The sequence below is a fragment of the Pinus tabuliformis genome, chromosome 3_1 (genome assembly GCF_031772625.1).
Source record: "Pinus tabuliformis cultivar Carrire ecotype Pingquan chromosome 3_1, CPIR1, whole genome shotgun sequence".
NCBI lineage: Eukaryota > Viridiplantae > Streptophyta > Pinopsida > Pinales > Pinaceae > Pinus > Pinus tabuliformis.
Window position 1 is genome coordinate 430,453,117 of NC_142301.1, and position 27,395 is coordinate 430,480,511.

Here is a 27,395-nt window from a genome sequence, read left to right on the forward strand (position 1 = left end):
TGCTGTGGAGACTATCAAAAGCAGGGGAGGGCCATGAGGGGTTGATAGGAGGTGCCTCTGAAAGATACACAGTGAAATTGACCATAACATCCGTCTGAAGGAGCCCTCTGGGAATGCGTAGGCGGAAAGACTGATAGGAATCCCTCATGAGCAGAAAATCCTCCTCAGAACTGGAAGAGGAAGGGGAGATGGTGGCCATAGGAGCTATCGGAGGTGGTTCCTCCCTCTCTGTCTCGTAGCGGACTCCTAAACGCCCACCACGGCAAGGCACACCCCGACGACGCATCACCGGATCCAACCTAAGCTCCCGGAGACGCTGCTCAATATGCTGGAGGTGATGTTGCAGAGCGGTGGTTTGCCCGTTGCCAACTGCAGATAACATACCTTTGACGGCATTCTTTGCTGTACCAGTATATAACCAAAATTTCGCCCTCACCAAATGCTTCGTACCGAGCTTCATCATTTCAGATCTCCTCGAGACCGGAGCAGGCTCGCTCACCATCAATGCAACCTTAACCGTGCTCTGATTACCCTTAACCTCAACTGCCTGGAGCCTTGAATGCCTTCTGATTGCCATCGCATACTTGTACCTGCTCTCTGCCTTGGCGTTGAGACAGGTATCGAGATGCGGTAGAGCCTTAATGGCTACCTGCCACTCACGCATGCTGGACACCCGCATCCGGGGAATCAATATTTATTTATTAATATTTTAATATTTTATCATTTAATATATATATATATATATATATATATATATATATATATAGATAGATATATAGATATATATATTTAATTCATAACAGAGAAATCATCTCATCTCACTGCCCTATATTTCTCAACAGTACAAACCCTGGATATTAAATCTCTTGCAGATTACTGAATAAAAGCACAATTAGGTTCTTAACAAAATATTCCGCGGAAGCACAATTACACACAAATCTCAATCACATATGACACACAAATTTCTACCCTATCACATATCTTCATTAATAAATTACTCTAAACCTATTTGGGCTCTCGTCCGAAGATAATGGCGCAATCGAGGAATTACATATACAACAATAAACCTGGAGTTATTCACCTGATCAAGCCCTAGGTCTGTCTTTTGATCTTCCTCCGCTGATCTGGATCTGTCTTACTCTTTGCTCTTTGCACCTTCCTCGGACCCAATACACCAGTTACTGAGATGCCTCTCTCAATCTTGTGTTGTTGTAGTGTGTATTTCTCCTTCTCCTCAACCTTGCTTTTATAACTTTACATTGAGTTAAATTCCTAACCCTAACCCTAATCTCAAAGTGATTAACGACCGAGATTAGATCTCGCCTCACTTGAGATCAACGACTAAGGTCAAAACTTACTAAAGTAAATTACTTTACTTTTCCTAGGTTTCTTTTAGCTCAATAAGCAACTTGCTCACACTAGAACAAGTTTCCTAAGGAGAATGTGGGCGATTTTTGCATGCCTAGACACAAGGCCTTTGCAAGAGTACCTACCCGAGCTACAAAATCAACATATGATTACAGAAATGGTTAGTGTATCTTGTAATAAATGACCCACCTTCCTTCAAGAAGTGCAGTAGGTGAGAAAGAAAGCATTGACCAGACATATGTGGAGAGTTCTGAGGCATAGCTAACTGTGAATCATCCACAGGGATGCTGGCTGGCAGGCTGATCAAATAGGAGGAAAACATTCTCCTAGGGTTTACCCATTTGGGTTGGTAACAGGCCCATGATCCTAAGGAAAGGTGAAACATGTATACCTTTCTAGACTTTTGCTAGACTATTGTTGGCTACAATGAAACTTGTCCAATGCCACAAGTGTATGCAATTTCCTGTTGTCCTTCAGTATTGATGATGATCACCTCAGCACCTGCCACCCCCAATGGTACACATCTTTATAACAAGGGAAAACTCAGAGAAAGAGTGTTTCTATTGGGAAATAATAGTGCCAGATTTCTCAGTGTTCTAAATGGAATGGGGGAATGGTGTGGACGTAAGAGGGCTGGCTTTATAACGATACAGATAAACATGAATATATGGTCCTTAGGAATTTCAAATGTTCTAATGTTCATTGTGTTTCACCAAAAATATTAACATGTCCATTTGGCCCAGGCACACACATGGAAAATTGACATAAAATTTTGCCGTTTTAATTTTTTTATCTATTATTTCTAAAATTGATGATGACTAGTCCAAAAGTCTAATCAGGTGATGGTAATATTTGTTGTGGAAGGATATTTCTGAGATTTTCTTGTTGCTTTTAGCGATGAATGATGTCTTGATTCTTACATTCATTTTACAGAGAGTGCCATCATGGCAATGGCAGGGCTTCTTGGTGAAATACATGCTTCTGTCCACCTCCCACTTGTCTTCTCTCTCTTTATATATATAATTTTATACTATTTTTGGAGTTTTTTTTTCACTCTATAGTTGACTCTACTTAATTGTTCCTTGTATGTTTGATTCTAGGTGGGTAAAATATTTTGTTTTTTCATGAATTTGTTTTCTATTTGGTAGCAGCACACTTCAGATATTTATTAACCATAATGCTTAATGGTCTTATGGAAGTTTAATAACTGAGGAGTAAGATGGTACCATTGGAATTTCTTTCAAGGCCATTTCTTGTCTTTCTGATTCTTCTTTTATGATTTTGTTAACATATATGACTATCTAGCGAAAGTTTGCTTCTTCTGCAGTGTACTGATTCATGTATTTCTACTCGGACCAGGTACAAACCAGATGTAATAAAAGGAGACTTGGATTCCATCAGGCCAGAAGTCAGAGAGTTCTATGATAATCTGGTAGATCTATATAGATAAATAAAATATGTATACATAATGAGATCAGAGACATTATTTTTTGGTCAGCATGCATTATACATTTTCTTTTAGATTCAGTTTTCAATCTTGTTTAAAATTGTAAATTGTTTGAGGCTAGTTGGAATGATCATGATTGTGGAAGTTGGAAGCTACCTGAATCATTATGTAGATGCAATTTGGGGGGGAAAACGACATTACTATAGTGAACATGCTGCTTACAGTGTGTCAAGAAAAGCCTGGCCCCTAAAATTAATGACAATGTCTGGATTTTATTGCACTAAGGGAAGCAAGGTGCATTCTACAGCCCAGTATGAGGGAGATTGTCACCTTTGTGCCTAACACTGACATTAAATGTGGCATAAATTGGGCCAATTTTATAATTAAAAAGGAAATTAAGAAAATAACAGCCCAGTGTGTGTGGATGTGTAATGTTTGTGCTTATAAGTCAAAATATATTAAAAAATCCTGTAATGTAAAAAAGAAAATCTAAGAAAAGAATACTAGATGTCAATTAATATATCAATACACACATGCAGCAACATGGATTTGTCATAACTTGGGATCTTTTCAGCACTGACAGATTTACATCTTGATTTCTATTTCATCCCTCTCAGTGCTTAATAGATCAGGAGTTGAAATGAATCTATGCTGGTGATTATTGCTCATTTGTGCTTGTTTGATACCTTCTGTTCTGAAATTTCTGATTGTAGATGTTCCAGTGAGTATGGGAGGAAATAACAAACTAAAGAATGAAAAGCAATGTAGTTCAGTAAACAACATAGCTTTCTCTTAACTTGGGATCTTTTCAGCACCGAGAGATTTACATCTTGATTTCTATTTCATCCCTCAGTGCTTAATAGACCAGGAGTTGAATTGGATCTATGCTGGTGATAATTGTTCATTTGTGCTTGTTTGATACCTTTTGTTCTGAAATTTCTTATTGTAAATGTTCCAGTGAGTATTGGAGGAAATAGCAAACTAAAGAATGAAAAGCAATGTAGTTCAGCAAACAAAAAATGAACATGTGCTGCTTGTTCTAGTAAGTTTGTGTCCTAGTAAGAAATTTCAAGGTAGAAAATCTAAATATTCCTTGGGAAAATAAAAGAAGATTGCATATTTACCTAGTGCCAAAGGCAATTTCTCATGGTATATATTCTTTTTTATGAAGAAAAACATCACAGGGAAATCCAAGGGATGCTTCCTCACATTTGTGGATGGCATTCAGATTAAACTTGTCAGCATAGACAAGTGTGCCTGACCAAAGGGGATTTGAGCCAGGCTTGTGTTGGCACGAAACTAGCCAAATGCCCAACAACATGGCAACAACTGGTTGCGCATCACCATACAAGCACAAAGTCTTTAAAATGAAAAAATCTACAAGGATCATGGAATTCATTCCTCCAACGAAGTCACTAGATGAGTGTTAAATGGAGTTAGAGAAGGAAGGGTTCAGCTAAGTTTAGAGGTGCACTGTACTTAGCAGAGGGACCCACAGTCCACTATCTGCAGTTTTTTATTATTTTCTAGCAAAGGCACCCACAGTCCACTAGTTTTGTGAGTGCTTTGTGGGCCCAAGTCGAGCTCTTAAGGGGGAGATAAGGAAGCTGGTGGGCAGTTCGATTTGCATCAGTTCTGTGTGTGTTCTTTTCAGTTATTGCAGCCAACTTACCCAACACTAGGGCATCATTTCCAGGGCAGGTCAGAAGGAAATAGAGTGTTTGATCATCAGATCTTTCCTGCTAAGTGATCTCTACAGCCAGACCGATTTTCAGCTTAGAAATTCCATGTAGAGGACTGTATAGACCAGTTCAGACTCTGTACAGTGTGCAGGCTGAGAGAGGGCCATGCTTAAGAAGAAAGGCTGAGTGGATTGTGCGCAGACCAGCTTGGGCTTAGTGGAAATTTCAGGAGTTGCTGAGATTGAAGTGATGTTTTCCGTGCCCTCTGCAATTTTCTGAAATAGCATTTGCTGAGAAGAAATAAAAAGAACACACACATTGCAGGTTTTCCATAGTTGGGGTTTCTTGGGTATATATTGTGTACATGTGTTTTTGATGTGTGTTTGTCTTCATATTTATTTACCTTCTGCTGTGCATGCAAGTTAGGAAAGTCAACATAACATTGGATTAAGTTAAAGTTTCAGTTTCAGTTGCTTTACCTTAGGAATTCAATGTTTAGCTTTTGGGTTTTAAAAGCTAACATGGTATAAGAGCTCTGCCTGTGATTGAAGACCAACATCATTGTTTCGATCTCAGGAGCAGATTAAAGGTGCAAGAAAGGGGGCAGTTCATTTAAGGGGCTGCGCTAGGGTTTCTGGTAATGAGACATAGGGTTTGTAGAAGTTGACATGCGCTAGGGTTTTTCTTGAAGCTGCTTTGCGCAAGGGTTTCTGAGTAGTTCAAACTACAGTATGGCATATTTGAGGCTGAGATTTGAGGACCGCCTTGATGGGGCCTCAAACTTTTGTTCTTGGAGGGAGAGGATTGGTGTAGTGTTGGAGGAGCAAGGAGTTTGGGAGTTTGTGGACAGTCCACCAGCCCAACCAACAGATCCTCAACAGCTGGCCCAACATAATAAGAAGGATGCAAAGGCTAGAAGAATTATCCTTGAGGGAGTCGATGACACCATTCTTCACTTGTCTGACAAGAAGACAACTGAGGCTATGTGGGCAACCATCATAGGGTTGTACTAGGGTTCAAGTGAGGCCAAGACGCTGGTACTCAAAGACAAACTCAAAAACGTCGGAATGACAAACTCTGAGTCCATGGTCTCATATCTCACTAGATTCACCCAAGTGAGGGACGAGTTTGCTGGAGTTGGGGAGACAATCTCAGACAAAGATCTAATCAGTTTTGCATTGTTGGGTTTTCCCAAGTCATGGGAAAACTTTACAGATGCTATCAGTGGCAGAGAAAAGCTACCAGGATAGGAGAGGTTTTGAAGTGATTGTGTCCAAGAGAATCTCAGCTACATACTTTCTGTTGATTTTTGGGTAGCATCGGATGTGCTCTAGCTTCGAAATTTTGTGGAGGGGCTAGAACACATGACATCTCCAAGACCCAGAATCATTTGGTGAAATTCCACATGGATTGTATTTTATTAAAATAATTAATATTTTTAATGGGGTTCCTATGTCTAAACTTAGGAAAATTAAAGTATTAATGGGTATTAATGAAAATATGGGTGAGAAGCTTCTAAGAGACGAGGATCAAGTCTAATTTAATCTTAGCCGTTGATTATAGATTAGATCACCGCCGTTGATATCTCAATAGGAAAAGTATAAAGGAAGACTTAAGAGTCATTTGGAGACACACCGGGGAAATACTCAGTAACCCAAGGGAAATCGATTCTCAAGGAGTAAGAGTTCGATTTGAGAGGGAGAGTTGCAGGGTGAAGGAAGAGGAGGGTATCAGCATCAGTCAGATACTAAGGAGGAGGGGACATAGTGCATCAGAGGGACAACGCAGAGGGACATCTCAGAGAGGCAGTGCAGCAAGGGACGCAGTCCTCATGCAGTAATGATGCAGAGGTGACGCAATGAAGGCTGGAGGGTCTCTTGGGTGTCAAAATTTCTCCAAAGGGTGGAGGAAAATTATCTTAGGTGTTTTCTTAGAGGTTTCTCTATGTTCTGCAAATCATTCCTTGTAAAGAGATTGTTGTTGAAGAATAATAAATAAACCCTCATCTGCTGCACCGGTTTTCTTGCATTGGGTTTTTTCGGGGGCTATTCTCCAAAAATAACTGTGTTGATGTGATTGATTCTTGTGCTTGTATTTCACTGTTCTTTTCTCTATGCTATAATGTGACAACTGCAGTAGAATTTACTTTGATGTTTACTGAAGGGTTTTGTAAATAACTTATTGTGGAAATAAGTAGGAGAAATAAATCAGTTACTGCAGTAGAATTTTGTATTTGAAATTTTCACATGGTATCAGAGTAGAGATCGGCAACAGGATTAGAGAATCTGCAATGAGTCATGAACATGATGCTGGAGCAACAATTCAAAAGGACTCACGCAGTTCTCCTGGGAAAGAGGAAAGCTTGAAGAATATAATGGATCATGATAATTCTGTGCTAGCTTCCAGACTGGAAGAAGAAGTCGCTTGCTTGGCAAGTTCTGCTTCCTTTGAGGTTTAGTATATTGATAGTGGAGCTTCTGCACACATGACAGGAATACGAGAATGTTTCTCGATCTATCAAGAAGAACAAATGAACTTCCAAATCACCATGAGAAATAAGTCAAAATGTACCCCCGTAGGAAGAGGTACTATAGTTTTTCAAACAAAAGCAGGGGATCGGCTTCAAGTTACCAATGTGCTGCATGTTAGTGGATTGGGGTTGAACTTACTCTTAGTATCTTAGTTACAGAACAAGGGCTATGATGTTTACTTCGTTGGGAAGAAAGTATATGTTAAACATTCGAGTTGGAAGAAGAAGGCCCAAATTGGAGTCAGAAGTAACAGACGGTATAACTTACAGCTAGAATCTTCAATGACATTGATAGGCAACAATGGTGAAAAAGATTTGAATGAACTATGACACAGGATGGGGCACTTACACCATGGGGCTCTAAGAATTCTCAGAAGAACCATCACAGGAGTTCCAGAATTAAGTACCAAACGAGACGATGTATGCAGAGGTTGTGTACTGGGAAAGTACGCCAAAGCGGCTTATTCCAGAAGTAACAATAGGGCAAAGAGTGTTCTGGGATTGATACACTCAGATATCTACGGACCCATGTCCACAAAAGCTCTTAGTGGTGTCGAATACTTCGTCACCTTCATTGATGACCATTCCAAGAAGACTTGGATCTACTTTCTAAAAACCAAGGATGAGGTTTTTGATCGATTCAAAGAGTTTAAAGCTCTGGTTGAGAATCTGACAGGGAAGAGGATAAAAGTGTTGCGCTCAGACAATGGTGGAGAATACATTGATAAAGACTTCACTGATTTCTGCGCAAGGGAAGACATCAGAAGAGAATGGACAACTCCATATAATCTGGAGCAGAATGGAGTAGCAGAGAGGAAGAACAGAACTATTGTTGAAGCAGTGAGGGAAATGTTGTATGATTAGGATATGCCCAAATTTCTATGGGCAAAAGCATGCAACACAACAGTCTATGTTCAGAACAGGACTCCTCACAGGGCATTAGGTAAGATTACTCTGGAGAGTGTCTTCACTGGCAAGAAGCCTGAAGTGAGTCATTTCAGAATATTTGGGAGTTTGGCATACTGCCATATACCCGAAGAAAAGAGGAAGAAGTTGGATCAAACTGCAGAAAAAGGATATCTTGTGGGATATAGCGAGAATGCTAAGGCATATAGAATCTACCTTCTGGGAAACAGAAAGATCGTAGTATGACGCGATGTAAAGTTCATGGAGGACAGAGCTTTTAGGAAATCTTGAGAAATGCCTTCTGAAGAGCAGTCAAAGGGTGATCCATTGGTCCAGCCACTTCGACTAGCAAAAATCAGCACCAGTACTTCTCCAAAGGACAAGAATCCAGAGGCATCACAACGGGTGGAATCTAAGAAGGAGGAGCAAATAGATCTAACCACTACTAGTGGAAGAATGAGTCAGGAACTTCGACAGATACTAAGGGATGCAAAGGATTTCGTTGGAGCTCCTAGGAATGAGAAAAGGGAGCGTAGACAACCAGATAGATACCAAGCTTTGGTGGCTCAAGTTGGAGAACCCTCTAGTTTTCAGGAGGCCATTCAACATCAAGTATCATAGGTGCTATGGTGGAGGAATACAATTCCATAATGGTCAATGATGTTTGGGAAGTGGTACCTAGGCCTCAAGACAAGTCAATTGTAGGTTCGAGCTGGATCTACAAGGTCAAATATGCTGCAGATGGCAGTGTGGAAAAGAACAAAACCAGGTTCGTGGCTAAGGGGTATGCTCAGAAGGAAGGGATAGACTATGAAGGAACCTTCGCCTCAGTAGCTAGGTATACTTCTATTAGATCCATGATATCCCTTGCAACACAGATGGGGTGGGAGATTCACCAGATGGATGTGAAGAATGTGTTCTTGAACAGGGTGATAGAAGAAGAAGTATACATTGAACAACCTACGGGTTTTGAGACACATGAGAAGAAAACTCATGTATGTAGGTTGAAGAAAGCCTTGTATGGGCTTAAACAAGTGCCTAGAGCATGGTACGATCGAATTGATGCTTACTTGCAGAAGATGGGATTCGTCAAGAGTGGATGAGGGGCAGCAGGGCGAGCATCAGCAGCACATAGGACCAATGTCGTGGATCATTGTGATACTTCTGCTCGGAAGTATTGCTAGAGCACATTCCTCATTAAGAGGGAGTGTTGATTTTTGTGTAGCATCGGATGTACTCTAGCTCTAAAATTTTGTGGAGGAGCTAGAACACATGAGATCTCTAAGACCCAGAAATCGTTTGGTGAAATTCCACTCGGATTGCATTTTATTAAAATAATTAATATTTTTAATGGGGCTCCTAAGTCTAAACTTAGGAAAATTAAAATATTAATGGGTATTAATGAAAATATGGGTGAGAAGTTTCTAAGAGATGAGGATCAAGTCTAATTTAATCTTAGCCGTTGATTAGAGATTTATCATGGCCGTTGATATCTCAACAGGAAAAGTATAAAGGAAGACTTGAGAGTCATTTGGAGACACACTAGGGAAATACTCAGTAACTCGAGGGAAATCGATTTTCAAGGAGTAAGAGTTCAATTTGAGAGGCAGAGTTGCAGGGTGAAGGAAGAGGAGGGTATCAGCATCAGTTGAAGACTGAGGAGGGGACGCAGTGCATCAGAGGGATATCGTAGAGGGAAAACTGAGAGAGGCAGCGCAACAAGGGACGCAGTCCTCATGCAGTGAAGGCTGGAGGGTCTCTTGGGTGTCAAAATTTCTCCAAAGGGTGGAGGAAAATTATCTCAGGGGTTTTCTTAGAGGTTTCTCTATGTTTTGCAAATCATTTCTTGTAAAGAGATTGTTGCTGAAGAATAATAAATAAACCCTCATCTGCTCCATCGGTTTTCCTGCATTGGGTTTTTTTGGGGACTGTTGTCCAAAAATAACTCTGTTGATGTGATTGATTCTTGTGCTTGTATTTCACTGTTCTTTTCCCTATGCTATTATGTGACAACTGCAGTAGAATTTACTTTGATGTTTACCGAAGGGTTTTGTAAATAACTTATTGTGGAAAATAAGTAGGAGAAATAAATCCCTTACTGCAGTAGAAGTTCATATTTGAAATTTTCATACTTTCCTTGCCCAAGGAAAATATCTCATGGCTACTACCACACTTCCTGTCCCAAAAAGTAGTGCATGAACCTAATATCTTTCATCTCAAACTCCAAAGCGAGGTCCTTGCACATCCCAACAAGGTTACTTGGGAGAGGTAGCGAAAGTGGGGAGCAGGGAGCAACATTTTCAGAAGCTCCTGGTTCGAGAGTGAATTTTTATATAACATATATATTTGATATATTTTGATGCATATATGTCAACAAAAGCATGTAGAATGATAAATTAGATATAAAAAGCATAAAAACATAGATTGAACGTGTTACCGCTCAAACTAGCTGGGGACCTGAGGGGAATTCCTAAAGGGAAATTGCTAGGCCAAGGGCAACAAATGGAGTCTTAGCCCATTGTCACCTCAGCTAAGGCTCCCTTCTATTTACGGACTTTCATCGATGGGAGGAGACCCGATATGTATGGAGTCACTATTGAATGACAAGTCAATGGATATGAGTGACCTAGACCCTTTCCCAGAAGGTTTTGAAGGATGGAGATTGCTTGCTTTCTAAGAAAGGTACTATGTGCTTCTAGGGAAAGGGTGAGGATTTTGGGGGTTAGGTGTATGGGAATAGGCTTTGGAAGGAGTTCCCCACACCCTAAATCCTTGTTAGAATTGGTATCCCGGATGGTTCTTGAAGAATGGTCCTTTGAAGGAGTGGGACCACACGGGGCCAAGTGGACCTGGTCTAGGGTATGAGGAAGGTATGAAACAATCAATGATATTCTTACCCTACACAAGGTAGGAATGATCAAAGAAAGTATTTCACTCAATGATGTTGCTTTGATCCTGGGAAGTGCTAGCCTTGGGGATGGTAGGGTAAGTTTTGGTCTCGTAGCTAGGGCTTGGATTTTCTCCCAACTCCACCATCAGAATGTCTTCAAATTTGGAGGAGGGCTAGATGAAAGGCCAACACAAGAGACCCTAGGAGATCGAACTTTTTCAGTGGCTAACTTGTTGGGAAATTGATGCCCTAGGCACCCCAATGTGGCTAGACTTCGGAGAAGGTGAAAGAATAAGTGTTTTGGTGACCACCCTTGGTAGATTAGTGCCTTAATCCTTGGGAGAATGGAGTCTATGTTGATTATGTATAATATTTCTTTGTTCCCAGTGAAGGAGGCCTCAAAATTACTTCACAAACCCCTCTATGTCAAGTGAAAGCAATCTTGCAGCTTTTATACTTCAAATGTACAAGAGGAATGGCTTATCAAGGTTAGATTTTACCCCTAGGATATTTCGCTCACACTACATGGCCCAATACATGGAGAGAACGTTATAATAGAGACAATCCCACAATATTAAGCAATAATTTGCATGCAACAATTAACCTTCAAACAACAAAAATCCCATGCAGCATATATGACAAAGTAACAAGAATAACATCAAAATTTCGTACTTACATGCAGTAGAGTATATCCAACCATTCACAAATGACAATAGAGAAGCTCCAAGAGAAGATAGGCAAATAACCGTACATCAAAATTCATCCATAAATGCTCTAATTCATCATTTAGAAAAAAGTGCGAAATTCTCTAAAGAAGAGAGAGATCCAATCCAAAGTGATGATGAGAAATGATCTCACCTCACTTGTATTTATACACATCTAAGGAGTTCGAATTAGCCTCCTTGGCCTACATAAGCCCCAAAAATAAAATAATGTGCTAATAATACAACTTTTGGTGACAAGCCCACCAAACTAGCTCATGAATGAAAAGATAAGCCTCTCAAGAGGTCAAATAATAATCTATGCATGTCGTAGGGCCCTCTAAGAGGCCTAATGAGGTCCATGGGTGCCATAATGAAGAGAAGGACCCTCAAAAGCAGTGGACAAGGGGGTGGCCCCTTGTAATAACCTGTGGTGCTCCAAATGACATCTGGGGGCACACAAGTGTCCTCATGGGTCTCCAAACAAATCGAAGATGCTTGTAGGTCGCCCTCAGGGGCTAGGATGATGATGTAGGTAATGCCACATCATCGTGGAAGTCTTGGATCATCTACCAAACGTATGGTGTAGATCTAGGGCCGACTAGGCATGATGGATCAAGTGCATCCTCCTCATCCAATAGGTGAACCATGAGCAATCTCTGAATGGCTGTGGGGATCCATGGAGTGTAATCTGTTGTTGTGGAGGCCCATGGCTCTCAATGCTCACTCTACATGTGCCATTGTAGCTGTCTGGAGGATTAGGACCCCATATAGGGAGACCAAACCCCAAATGGAAACCATCTGCAATCCTACTTAAGATCCAATGCGTCCCCTAGCCTTCTAGTACAACAAGTCATTAGAGAAATTGAGTAAATGAGCTTACCTAATCATGGATCACAGGCGGGGACTTCATAATGGCATGCCCTTCCATAATGGGCTTCGGGATGTACCAATGTCTCCTAAACTCCAAATGGGTTAACCAAAGACCCTCTTAGGTGGTTTCGACCTCTAAAGGGGATAATATAATCAAGGTACATCTGTCAAAAGCTGGTGCCATGTGACAGATAGGTGAATGAAGTAGGGGATGAGAAGGCGCAGCCATGGGTAACATGCTGGGGTACAAGGGTAGCTAATAAGAGGAAAGCCCAAGGGGTTAGAGCATAATGTGTAAGATATAGCGGTGGAATCCCCCCTTTAAGGTGGGGTGTTTCATTGCCCACCGGGGTTGGAACAATCATGGGTTCCTATATGATGAAGAAGGTTCATAGAACTTGTAGGAACCAGGGTGATGGCCATCATAATGGAGTAGAGCTCATGTATTGGCTTTTGCCCACGTGCTAAAATGTTTTTGTCCCGGCCATCTTTTGCATTTTGTGGTTCTTTTCCTGTTGAATGTGGCCATATATGCTTTTAACTTTCTTTTCAGCTGCATCAACCTTTGGGCTTCATTCCAGGCCATGACCCAAGGTGTGGGCTGTTGAAGAAAGTGTAACTAGGCTCGGTCTTCATAATGACATGATCTTTGTAAATGATGTAATAAAAGAGAATAAATTTATTTTGTATGCCTTTCTGCATGGGTTTCATGAGCAAGAAGTGTCATTAGGTCAAAGACTTCTTCTTGATGTCTTTAGGATTTATTAATATGCCGAAGAGTCATGTCATGTATAAAGAAGATCTTCATGAGCCTATGTGTAATGTACTCAAGTCTACAAAAGTGTGTAGAAGCCCTCCAAAGACAAGCACAATCCTCTTATAGAAAGCAACAAGCAAAACGTTGAAGAAAACATCATGTTGGCCTCAAAAATATATTTAAATGTCATGTCCGCTCAGAACTAGGAGACACAACGTTTCACTTGACAAGTCGGCTTATTTGCAAGGAGCAACCACTAAAAATATGTGGCTAGGGTATCCGCAAATCTCAAGAGAACAAAAGCTCGGATTTGTCTGCGTCCTTGGATGGGTTTAAGGTGCAGGCAGAAGGACTTCAGGCTAGTATCTCTGTGTTTCGTATGGGCACCACAAATAACATCTCGGCCTCCTCACATTCTCGGTCAAGCACAATGCTGTAGGGTCTTGGATGAGGGTGCAGGGGAGTGCACACAAACCTCTGCAACTTCATATATAATTACAGTAAGTATCTACAGTGGGACCCTCTCGGTGGTAGCACTCTCGTCATAGTAATGAAGCTCTTGGTGCAGGAAGAAAAGCGCAGTTACTTATGGATGGAGAGATACAGTCTCGGCATGATTATGATGGTCTCGAGGATTCTATAGTCTCGATGGAGAGGATCACGATGATCCCACAATAGAACACAATTTCGTCATATTTGTTATACCCTCTCGGCATACTCACAGTCACAGCGGTAATGATAAGGATATCAGTGCACACTCTGTCTTGGCATTCCAGAGAGACACAACATATCTATGATGACTAAGATCTTAGTCATATACGCGTGATGAAAAGATTTCAAAGTGATTCACCTTGTCTCAGCATATAGATGCAGTCATGATTTAAGCATATGTGGAGTTCTCATAGTGACACTTTGTCTTGACATATATTATGGATGATGGTAATCATGATCTTGGTCATAATCGTGTTAGGTTCAAGATCAGATGTTTGTTGAAGATATCGGTACAGCTCTTAGAGATGTATATACAAGATTTTGAGGCAAAAAGTGTTATGCGAAGGAGAAGTAATGATCTTGATGAAGGTGTAGCAATGCTTTAGAAGTAAGGATCACAGTGATGGCCTTGATGATGTAGACAGTGATGATATTAGTGATGTAATAATGAGGACCTCAATGTAGCAGCAGTAATGATGATAAGGTCAGCAGTGACAAAGAAGAGGATTGGTGTCTTGGTCTTGAAGTGGCCTAGGAAGTCAAGGGTCATGGTCTTGGTATTCGTCAATTGGAATCTCTATAAGAAGATTTTTTTGTGCGGGTTTTCCACTCCAAGAGGGAGAGGTTTTGGCCCAGGCAGAAAGCCAAATATCTTGTGTTTTTGTCTCTTTTGTTTTTGATGGCAGTTTGATGAAGCAAACACACACACTAACAATAATAAGAAGATCAAGCTAAGATACAATTGTAAAAACACTTCACAAATTGCTATCATGCTAAGAAGAATCTCATTAATTCTAGATGCCCTAGATTTTTCAACATGGTTTCAGAGCGAGGGTTCAGAAATCAAAAGAAGGGCAAGAAAGAGACATTTAAGGATCAAGTTTCTACAAGGCATCAAAGCAAGCTGAAGGATATCAAGACCTACATTGCAGAATCAAACCCTAATCGTGATCAAACCCTAGATCAAAGGATCAGTCTTCAACAACAGTATTCAATAACAAGGGTTGTTGTCTATGTAATCAAGGAGACAATCTACAACAACAAGATCTCTTTAAGGCCTCCAAGACTCTCATCAAAATGTCTACAAAGCAATGAAGCTCAAAGGACCTCAAATCGAAGACTACATCAACTCAAAGAAGGTCCTAGAAGCAGTCTTGATCTAAACTACAATTGAAGGCAATAAGGCATGAACATCTTCAGAGGATCATTTCCTTACCCTAGAAGGAAAACAATCAAGGGAAGCAATGAAGCATTCAAGAAGAAGCCCTCATACATCTTCTTCTACCAGCATCAAAGCAATCAAGGTGAATACTTCATCTTCACAATCAAGTAAGTATCTTTTCATTCTATAATCAAGTTTGGTTCTATGACTTCATGATTGCAAGAAGATCTATAGGTTGGATGGGTCATCAAAGGTTCTTGCATGGAATAAGAAGGATTGTCATAATCCTTATGGAGAAGAGAAGTCAGTGAACATATCAAGGTCTCCTTTGAATTCATAAGAACTCTTAAGGTTCTCTCTTTCCTATGTAGCAAGAAAGGAGACATAAAAGGGATACATGAAATGCTAGAAGATATACTCTCTGAAATGCAGTAAAGAAGGTATCAAAGAATAAAGAAATATCTTTATGAGATCTCAATTAGGAGATCTGAGAAATATGATAAGAAGATAATCATCTACGTTCTTAATAAGCAAGATGGCAAGTGTCCTTGGGACATGGAAGTTTCCTCATGCAACAACTTGTGGTATCTATGCAAGATGGAAGAAGGACAAGTTATGGACAAAAGTGTTGAAGGTTAAAAAGACTTAAACATGTGCAGAAAGGCAATGGAAGTTTTCAAGACAGAATAGTATAGTGAAGATTCAATACTATGGAAAGAAGCTCATATCGCCGGAAGGATGGAGGAAGTTGAAGAAAAAGGCCAAGGAAAGAGGTAGTAGCAGACCTCTACTATGAGTGAGATGGTGTCCCTCACAAAAGGGTCCTATCGCAAGCTCCAAACCTTTTTCAGATATGATCATGATGACAAGATGCATCGTGGCATCATGGAAAAAAGAGCTCGTAATATCACCATGGGAATCATGGAGGAAAAAATCCATGGTAGTCGAACATGAAGGACATAGCTCTTGGGAATCTCATTGGATATCAAAGGAAAGGACAAGAAGTCAAAAGGGAAAACATTTGCCAGATGGAGACATGCAAGATCCTCAAGATTCTCTGATAGAAACCTCAGCGGAGGATCCACTAATCTGGGAAGGCAACAAGTGTTTCATCAGGAAATCCAACTTATGGAATTCATGAGATGAAAGTTTGATGACATGAGAAATAAATCATATCAAGGGATTGAAGATATTTTCAATCAAGGAAGCTGCTGGAAGGAGCCTAGATGACCTAAAGGTAAAATGAGGTATGTATGCTTGTGTTTAATATTGTAATGTCATGTCATATGGTTGCAGGTAACATGGATCAAGCATGATCAAGAGAAAAAGGATCTCCTCCTCTGAAAGGATGCAGGAAGGCTTAAGTCACACTAGATGAAATCAACATAATATGTCCTCATATGAAGTATGAGGTGGCTGACTACAATTAAGAAACTCTGATTGAAAGCTCCTGGGAATGGAAGGTGTGAGGATGGAAGAGATCGTGAAATATGCAACCATGATGAAGGCAATCAACATCCAAAGGATTAGGAAGATTTGACTAGGAAATCTCCTGGAAAGATATGAAGACTCTGATGGAAGTTTGAAAAGATGAGAACCCTTGACAACAGATATCTTTGGGAGATGTGTCAACATGTATGCAGGGTGTTGATACCTACAAGAAGATGTCACTGGAAAAGGCCATCACCAAAAAGGTAATATGTGATTTGTTTTTGGTTTCTGACCTCTTGGAGAAAGTCTGGGTATGTGTGCAGGGCCAAGGTAAGGAGAGTTGTGAAGGATGTCACAACTATGTACCTTGTGATCTAAAGCAATCACCATTGAAGGAAAAGTGAAGATAGATGGCCTTATGAAGGAAGCCCTAGATGTAAATCCAAGGAGGATACTTTTCGGGAAAGAAGGAATGACATGATGGAGGAAAGTGATGGATGGCTGAACCCTACATATGAAGAAATTGATGACATCAAGGTCTTGGATCATCAGTCAACTAGAAGACCCTATAAAGTACTAATGATAGAGTCCTTGTTTAAGAGGGAGCTCTGGAAGGTTCCTATGAGTAAAGGAACATGAGTAAGTTTCTGAGTAAAGAGAAACTTGGAACTCATCCCTGGTTAAGAGGGAGAGTTAGACACGACATTCTTGTCTTCAGTTTGGAAGAAAGAATGGAGGATTGTGTAATCATCTAGCATCCGACACTCTTTGAGGATGTGGTAGGGCATCCAAGACAAGAGTGGGCAAGAGGACCGATATTCTTGAGGGCTGGGAACCCAAGCTGAGAATAGTCCTAGTAGAACACCCGGGTGGCTATGACCCTAAGAGAGACAATGATGATGCGTGTCTATCAATCATTGGTCTCGCCAACATTGTGTGCTCTGATCTAAGTGAGAGATAGAGCTGTTAGTCAAGGCCTTGCTATATGAAAACAATGTTGGTTGAAATGATGCTATAACAAATGGATTGCAAATCCGATTCTTCTTATGAGAAATTCTTCAGATTGAGAATGACCAAGTACCATTATGAATACCTCCCTAGTTAAGAGGGAGTGTTGAAGAAATTGTAACTAGGCTCGGTCTTGATAATGACATGATCTTTGTAAATGATGTAATAAAAGAGAATAAATTTATTTTGTATGCCTTGCTGCATGGGTTTCATGAGCAAGAAGTGTCATTAGGTCAAAGACTTCTTTTTGATGTCTTTAGGATTTATTAATATGTCAAAGAGTCATGTCATGTATAAAGAAGCTCTTCATGAGCCTATGTGTAATGTACTCAAGTCTACAAAAGTGTGTAGAAGCCCTCCAAAGACAAGCACAATCCTCTTATGGAAAGCAACAAGCAAAACATTGAAGAAAAGATCATGTCGGCCTCAAAGATATATATTTAAATGTCATGTCGGCTCAGAACTAGGAGACACAATGTTTCACTTGACAAGTTGGATTATTTGCAAGGAGCAACCACTAAAAATATGTGGCTAGGGTATCTGCAAATCTCAAGAGAACAAAAGCTCGGATTTGTCTGCGTCCTCGGATGGGTTTAAGGTGTAGGCAAAAGGACTTTGGGCTAGTATCTCTGTGTTTCGTATGGGCACCACAGATAACATCTCGGCCTCCTCACATTCTCGGTCAAGCACAATGTTGTAGGGTCTCGGATGAAGGTGCAGGAGAGTGCACACAAGCCTCTGCAACTTCGTATATAATTACAGTAAGTATCTACAGTGGACCCTCTTGGTGGTAGCACTCTCGTCATAGTAATGAAGCTCTCGGTGCAGGAAGAAAACTGCAGTTACTTATGGATGGAATGACACAGTCTCGGCATGATTATGATGGTCTCGAGGATTCTATAGTCTCGATGGAGAGGATCACGATGATCCTACAATTGCACACAATTTCATCATATTTGTTATATCCTCTTGGCATACTCACAGTCACAGCTGTAATGATAAGGATATCAGTGCACACTCTATCTTGGCATTCCAGATAGACGCAACATATCTATGATGACTAAGATCTCAGTTATATACACGTGATGAAAAGATCTCACAGTGACTCACCTTGTCTCAGCATATAGATGCAGTCATGATTTAAGCATATGTGGAGTTCTCACAGTGACACTTTGTCTTGACATATATTATGGATGATGGTAATCATGATCTTGGTCATAATCGTGTTAGGTTCAAGATTCGATGTTTGATGAAGATCTTGGTATAGATCCGATGTTTGATGAAGATCTCGGTACAACTCTCAGAGATGTATATACAAGATTTTGAGGCAGAAAGTGTTATGCGAAGGAGCAGTAATGATCTTGATGAAGGTGCAACAGTGTTGTAGAAGTAAGGATCACAGTGATGGCCTCGATGATGCAGGCAGTGATGATATTAGTGATGTAATAATGAGGACCTTAGTGTAGCAACAGTAATGATGATAAGCTCAACAGTGACAAAGAAGAGGATTGGTGTCTTGGTCTTGGAGTGGCCTAGGAAGTCAAGGGTCATGGTCTTGGTATTCGTCAATTGGAATCTCTATAAGAAGAATTTTTTGTGCGGGTTTTCCTATCCAAGAGGGAGAGGTTTTGGCCCTGGCAGCAAGCCAAATATCTTGTGTTTTTGTCTCTTTTGTTTTTGATAGCAGTTTGATGAAGCAAACACACACGTTAACAATAATAAGAAGATCAAGCTAAGATACAATTGTAAAAACACTTCACAAATTGTTATCATGCTAAGAAGAATCTCATTAATTCTGGATGCCCTAGATTCTTCAACATGGGCAAGGGGAAGGGGCAAGCTGACCCTATGTGGACCCAAGTGGGAAAATGATGGATGGGGTAATAATGAGTGGGAAGACGGTAATATAAGCAGAAAGGAAGGGGGGCCACACAACCAAAATCGTGGTTTCTTGTGAAATACTGTCCCTGAAACCAAATTGCCAGTAAAAGATCCCACGGGACTAGAATCGAAGGTTAATTCCTAAAAGGGGTCTACGAGATAGTAGCACAGACCTAGCCCATTCTTTCCGCCAAACCCCCTGATTAATCGAGGCTCAGAAGTGCCCATGATAAGCAAACTACAATACTCAATTTCAAAATGACAAGGCATACCTTTAGATTCGGGAGGCCCACCTTCAAACATACGATCATGGTAGATGGGCGAGGGACCACATGGCTAGCTCTGGTGGCAGAGAAATGGCACAATGAGTTAGTTGATGGCTGTAAGGGGCTTCTAGCTGCCGGTTGAGGACCATATTAGAGAAAAAATTTCTTTTGGGGATATTACCCAAAAAATGGTGGGTAACATCTGGCTCTAACTGGGACGTGATCTCTCGAAGAAGTGGGCGAAGCTACTCAAATTAGAGGTCACGAGAACTCCAACAATCTCTTGGTTACCATGGACACCTGCACATATGCTCGATGGAAAAAACATGAGGCAACATGCTTTCGCGACTTCTCATGATTGCACATGCTAATATGTTAGGCCATAAAATCAACAAAAGTTAAAATATGCATCTACCTATCATTAGGAATATCATGATGTTATTTGTAATGCAAAAATCAGCATGCAATGCATCCTACTCTACCATGCATATGATACAATGTCAAGTGCTAGGTATAATCATAGACCCAATGCAACCAACATATCTATCGATCAATACAGGAATGCTTGCTTTCATGATTATTTTTGCAATCGACTCGACAATGGGAATAATAATATGAGGGGTCGTGGAGGGGAGGGAGGTGAAAAACAAGAGACCCATATGTCATAGAAAGGTATCTTGGAAGAAGGAAAATACACCAATCGAGAGAATTGGGTTTGACTCTTCAACCAGGAAATGGAAATGTTAGTAACCCAGTATATGAATCTTTGATGGATAACTATCCCAGGATTATCGTCCTTAGGGTAAGAAGGGGGGAAAGAATCAAACATATTTAGAATGGTACTGTCTCGGCCATTAGGAAAACAAGAAGTGGGCTTGTCATTGTACTTGGGGAAAAACCATGATTTCTGGTTCTTTATAGGGGAAATCAACTCTTCATCAAAACTAGGGGGATGAACATCATCACAAACATCTATCTCAAGGGTAGGGGAAGAAAGCTCAAACATGGAGAAAAACCCTTTATCGGTGGCATGGCCTAAGGAAGTATCCTCAATTTCTTCTTTGTTAGAGTCATCATAATTTCCCACAATCTTGGAAGGCTCTTCCTTTATGGAATCATCTTGTAACATAAAGAAAAGACCTTTCCAACCACTAGGAAGGGCTTCATAAAGACCAACATTGTTATTTGGAAGGGGCTGAGCATTTTCTTCTTCCCTAAGCTCATTCTTATGGTCTTGAGGAACCATGGGGACTTCATTTCTATAATCATACCTAATTCCCCAATCAACAACCCCAAAGTCACTCGTAGATTCTCTGTTTATTTGACTATCATGATCTTCCTCAGAATCCTCAAATTCTTCACTATATATTTGGTGTTGGTTAGAATGTCATTCATTCCCTTCTTTAGACAGGGAGGATTTTTCCTCCATTTGTTCTCGAAGAATGATCTCCAACGTATTTACTACATGATTTCTAATAAATGCCTCAATAAGAAGGTCATCGGTAGGATTCTCTTTATATATACTCTTCGTGTAATGGAGCCTTTCTAATTGCTCACAATATTGGGAAAAAATCTCTTGAGAGTTATATGTGGCCATCAGTTTCTTGTAAGACTTTTCATGAGTCTCTCTCTTGGCAGTTTTATTGAAGTATGCATCAATAAGAGGCCCTTCTTCAAACATAAAACCATATTCAACAACTTCCTCATCTCGAAGGGCCATATCTAACATTTGGGATATGTTTTCATGAGATTGGAAACTCGGCCCTTCATGCAACAAGAACTATGTAATCAACATTGGAAGAGAAGGAATTCTTTTAGGTTTACATGATTCAATCCAATCAATATATGGGGCAATGGATAGGACAAACAATTCCATTTGGTCACAAGGTTGAGTTATTTATTGCTTTGAAAGGTACCTTATGAATCTTACCATGTGGTTGGCTGCGAAATGTGGATCCCCATTGAACATTGGCATATTCTTCATGGATTTCGATGAAGGGCATCTTGGGGTCCCTGTCATATCTATGGCGGGAAAATATGTGGTCAACATGTTGTTCGGTCCTTAATGACATGGGAGTCACTAGGGTGAATAAAATTGCCTTAACAAATGCTTGCTTCACCCTACAAGCATTGACTTTGAAGTTCAATGAAGAACTAGGGCTTTGTTCTTCCAATGGAGTCGACAATAACAATATGTCAATATGTCGTATAGGGAACAAAACACATGTTTCGTGTCCCTGACAATGACGCCAAAATGTTACTGCTCAATTTAGCAAGGGACTTGAGGGGAATCCCTAAAGGGCAATTGCTAGGCCAAGGGCAACAAATGGAGCCTTAGCCCACTGTCACCTCAGCTAAGGCTCCCTTCTATTTATAGACTTCCACCGATGGGAGGAGACCTGATATGTATGGAATCACTAATGAATGATAGGTCAATGGATATGAGTGACCCAGACCCTTTCCCAGAAGGTTTTGAAGAATGGAGCTTGCTTGCTTTCTAAGCAAGGTACTATGTGCTTCTAGGGAAAGGGTCAGGATTTTGGGGGTTAGGTGTATGGGAATGGGCTTTCGAAGGAGTTCCCCACACCCTAAATCCTTGTTAGAATTGGTATCCTGGATGGTTCTTGAAGAATGGTCCTTTGAAGGAGCAGGACCACATGGGGCCAAGTGGACCTGGTCTAGGGTATGAGGAAGGTATGAAACAATCAATGATATTCTTACCCTAGACAAGGTGGGAAGGATCAAAGAAAGTATTTCACTTAATGATGTTGCTTTGACCTTGGGAAGTGCTAGCCTTGGGGATGGCAGGGCAAGTTTTGGTCTTGGAGCTAGGGCTTGGCTTTTCTCCCAACTCCACCATCGGAATGTCTTCAAATTTGGAGGGCTAGAGGAAAGACTAGCGCAGGAGACCCTAGCAGATCGAACTTTTTCAGTGGTTAACTTGTTGGGAAATTGATGCCCTAAGCACCCCAATGTGGCTAGACTTGGGAGACGCTGAAAGAATAAGTGTTTTAGTGACCACTCTTGGTAGATCAGTGCCTTAATCCTTGGGAGAATGGAGTCTATGTTGATTATGTGTAAGATTTCTTGGTTCTCAGTGAAGGAGGCCTCAAAATTACTTCACAAACCCTTCTAGGTCAAGCGACAACAATCTTGCAGCGTTTATACTTCAAATGTAGAAGAGGATTGGATTATCAAGGTCAGATTTTACCCCTAGGAGATTTCGCTCACACTACGTGGCCCAATACATGGAGGGAACGTTATAATAGAGACAATCCCACAATATTAAGCAATAATTTGCATGCAACAATTAGCCTTAAAACAACGAAAATCCCATCCAGCATATATGACAAAGTAATAAGAATAACATCAAAATTTCGTACTTACATGCAGTAGAGTATATCCAGCCATTCACAAATGACAATAGAGAATCTCCAAGAGAAGATAGACCAATAACCATACATTAAAATTCATCCATAAATGCTCCAATTCATCCTTTAGAAAAAAGTGTGAAATTCTCTAAAGAAGAGAGAGATCCAATCCAAAGTGATGATGAGAAATTATCTCACCTCACTTGTATTTATACACATCTAAGGAGTTCGAATTAGCCTCCTTGGCCTACATAAGCCCCAAAAGTAAAATAATGTGCTAATAATACAACTTTTGGTGACAAGCCCACCAAACTAGCTCATGAATGAAAAGATAAGCCTCTCAAGATGTCAAATAATAATTTATGCATGTTGCAGGGTCCTCTAAGAGGCCTAATGAGGTCCATGGGTGCCATAATGAAGAGAAGGACCCTCAAAAGCAGTGGACAAGGGGGTGGCCTCTTGTAATGATCTGTGGTGCTCCAAACGACATCTGGGGGCACACAAGTGTCCTCATGGGTCTCCAAACAAATCCAAGATGCCTGTAGGTTGCCCTCAGGCACTAGAATGATGATATAGGTAATGCCACATCATCCTGGAAGTCCTGGATCATCGACCAAACATATGGTGTAGATCTAGGGCCGGCAGGGCATGATGGATCAAGTGCATCCTCCTCATCCAATAGGTGAACCACGAGCAATCTTTGAATGGATGTGGGGATCCATGGAGTGTAATCTGTTGTTGTGGAGGCCCATGGCTCTCAACGCTCACCCTACATGTGCCAATGTAGCCCTATGGAGGATTAGGACCCCGTATAGGGAGACCAAACCCCAAATGGAAACCATCTGCAATTCTGCATAAGATCCAATGCGTCCCCTAGCTTTCCAGTACAACAAGTCATTAGAGAAATTGAGTAAATGAGCTTACTTAATCATGGACCACAGGTGAGGACTTCATAATGGCCCGCCCTTCCATAATGGACTTTGGGATGTGCCAATGTCTCTTAAACTCCAAATGGTTTAACCAAACACACTATTAGGTGGTTTCTACCTCTAAAGGGGATAATATAATCAAGGTACATCTGTCAAAAGGTGGTGGCATGTGACAGATAGGTGAATGAAGTAGTGGATGAGAAGGGGCAGCCCTGGGTCAGATGCTGGAGTACAAGGGTAACTAATAAGAGGGAAGCCCACACTTTGGGTTTATAATGTGTAGGAGGGAGCAATCGTGGTACATGAGGTGCCCTAGCCTTGGTTTTTCCACCCTTCTTTATATGCCTTTTGCCTTTTATGATTTTCTTTGATTAACTACTCGGGGCTCAAGGGGTTAGAGAATGATGTGTAAGATATAGCGGTGGAATCCCCCTTTTAAGGTGGGGCAATTCATCACCCACCAGGGGTTGGGACAATCATGGGTTCCTATATGATGAAGAAGGTTCATAGAACCTGTAGGAACCAAGGTGATGGCCATGATAATGGAGTAGAGCTCATGTATTGGCTTTTTCCCATGTGCTAAAATGTTTTTGTCTTGGCCATCTTTTGCATTTTGTGGTATTTTTCTTGTTGCATGTGGCCATATACAATTTTAACTTTCTTTTCACTTGCATCAATCTCCAGGCTTCATTCCAGGCCATGACCCAAGGTGTGGGCAAGGGGAAGGGGCAAGTTGACCCTATGTGGACCCAGGTGGGAAAAATGATGGATGGGGCAATAATGAGTGGAAAGAGAGTAATATAAGCGGATAAGGGTGAAGGACCATGCAACCAAAATTGGGGTTTCCTGAAATACCATCCCTGAAACCAAATGGCCAGTAAAAGATATCCCACGGGACTAGAATCCAAGGTTAGTTCTTAAAAGGCGTCTACGAGACTAGAATCCAAGGTTAATTCCTAAAAGGCGTCTACGGGACAAAAGCACAGACCTAGCACATTCTTTTTGCCGAATCCCCCCATTAATCCATGCTAAGAAGTGTCCATGATAAGCAAACTACAATAGTCAATTTCAAAATGGCAAGGAATGCCTTTAGATTCGGGAGGCCCACCTTCAAACATACGATCATGTCAAATGGGCGAAGGACCACATGGTTGGCTCAGGTGGTGGAGAAATGGCACAGTGAGCTAGCTAATGGTTGCAAGGGGTTGCTGGCTGCCGGTTGAGGACCATCTTGGAGAAAAAAATTGTCCTAGGGATATTACCCACAAAATGGTGGGTAATAGAACCATATAACATAAATCATCTAGAAGTTATAATCTTCATCAACCATGTCCACATGTTAGTAACATACAACGTATCGAGTCTCATGATTCATCAATCTTAAAGTTTCAAGCTTTCAAAATTCAATACATAACATTTATCATCACTGATCACCAAAATTATATAAAAATTCTAACATGAAATGAAAGGTTATAAAATGAAATGAAACAAATTTCAACTTTCATGATGCATCATATTCATAATTCATTACCAATGAGTTATTATTGCCATCTTCAAACTGCAAACTTAAATTGTCATATATTGTTTACAAAAAATATCATAATAAACATGAAAGAGTCAACAATTATGAAAACTATTGGAAACTAGAAATGACAAGTAAATCTATCATCTATTGCTTCCTCTTGCCATGCGAAATGTCTAATTTCTGAGTAGGTCATGGTGTTCTTTTAAGAGTCTCCTCCCACATAGTCGCACGACCAAAACCAGAAGGCACATGCTCTCCCGTGAGGGTGTAGCTAGAGGTGACGACAACAAAGGAATAGTTGTTGGAACTCGAGCACTACTATTGGATGGTGGGGGTGGCATGCCTGTTGTTGCTTCATCATCATCTCTCAAAAGTTCTTCCAATTCTCCTAGATGTATAGTGCCATCCTCCAAATTATCGTCCTTTGGGTTGTTGTCCCAAATTTTGTATGATGTATCCTCATAAGCCCGATCACAATAATGACTCAACAACCTCAAGTTGTAGTGCACATAAACCAAGCTTTCTGCCCGGTTTTCATTGAGTTTGTTTCTTCTCACATTATGGATGACGTTATAGGTGCTCCAACACCTCTTTGTAGAAGAAGTATTTACTATTTACAACCCGTGAGAGAACTTGTTTTGTTAATTTTGGCAAAAGTCCCATGTCGCCATATGCTTCCCACCATGTGAGAGCATCAAATTTGTCTCTATCTTCCATTGCATGCAAAGAACCAAAGGAACCAGTGCAACTAAAGTATCTGCCTAATTTGAGACGCAGATTAGCACACTCCTTGTTAGGGACCAACTTGTCTAATGCTTCCATATATCCTTTAGATACCTCTGGATATGTATGGGGTTTGATCCTAACCCCACCCCCCGGTGCAAGTTCGCCCAACCAAGATAGAGAGTAGTATTTTGGCATAAGGATATACGCCAAGGCATGTAGTGGAACATTAAGTTTATTCCACCATGCACACACACAATTGTGAATCATTGTATACAAGTTGGGATCATTTTCCTGAACAATATCTTTTATTTGCCCCAACATGCTATCCATCTGCTCATACACCTCCCCAATCATTGGTTTATCTGTATCTGCAAAATGAATCATGCTATAAATGGGCTTGGTGAATTGCAAAACTTCCCTCACACGTGCCCAAAACAGACCATCAAGAGCGGTCTCCTCCACCTGTTCAAAACCTTGCTTGTCAACTATGGTTGGAGCCCTGTCCTTTAATACCTGCCAGTGTTGACTTGATACCATGCTAGCCAATGACTCTCTTACCTTCAAAAGGCGCTTGAAGGTGAGGTAATAGCTAGCAAATCTAGTCTTCGCAATCTTCAACAGCTCCAATCTTGAGTGATTGTAGAAAAGCCCATGGGTATTGTTATGATTGGTAATAAATTTGATCATTCTTTTGCCTCTCTTGTACAAATCACCAATCCATTTATATTGACGATTTTTTGTTCTTAATAATATCATGCATCAAAAGGTTCATTGTGTGAACCAAACACCCAGACCAAAATATGTTGGGGTATCTATCCTCAATAGTTGCTCCCGCTGCCTTACAATTAGCAACATTATTAGTGATGACTTGGATGACATTATATGGCCTAATACGTTCAATTGTTTCAAGTAATGGTTTTGCAATGTTGATGGCGGTCTTGAACTTTTCTGAGTAATCGTATGCTGAAAGGAAGATTGCATCATTAACAGACACAACAAGAACACTTATCAATGTTTTGCCTTTTACATTTGTCCATCCATCAGATACAATGGACGCCTCATGCTCATTCCAAGAATTTGTCATTTTACTCAAAGAATGTGCTATTTTTGCTTTTTCATGATCAAGTCCCACGATTCTAGCCTTTTCATACCCAGGGCTCTTGTTTCCTTTGGGGGCATCATTAATGGCAGAAACCATTTCGTGCCAATAAGGTGAACGAAGAACATTGAA

At 40.7% G+C, this 27,395-nt stretch overlaps 1 protein-coding gene across 1 annotated transcript in view; it reads left to right on the plus strand.

Annotated features, from left to right (window-relative positions):
- Nucleotides 1-27,395, plus strand: part of LOC149187599 (thiamine pyrophosphokinase 1-like) — a 156,092-nt gene that overhangs the window by 77,012 nt on the left and 51,685 nt on the right. The window contains exon 3 of the mRNA XM_089411396.1: nt 2,728-2,800. Within this exon, the coding sequence (XP_089267522.1) occupies nt 2,728-2,800 (73 nt within the window). The remainder of the gene's footprint in view (nt 1-2,727; nt 2,801-27,395) is intronic.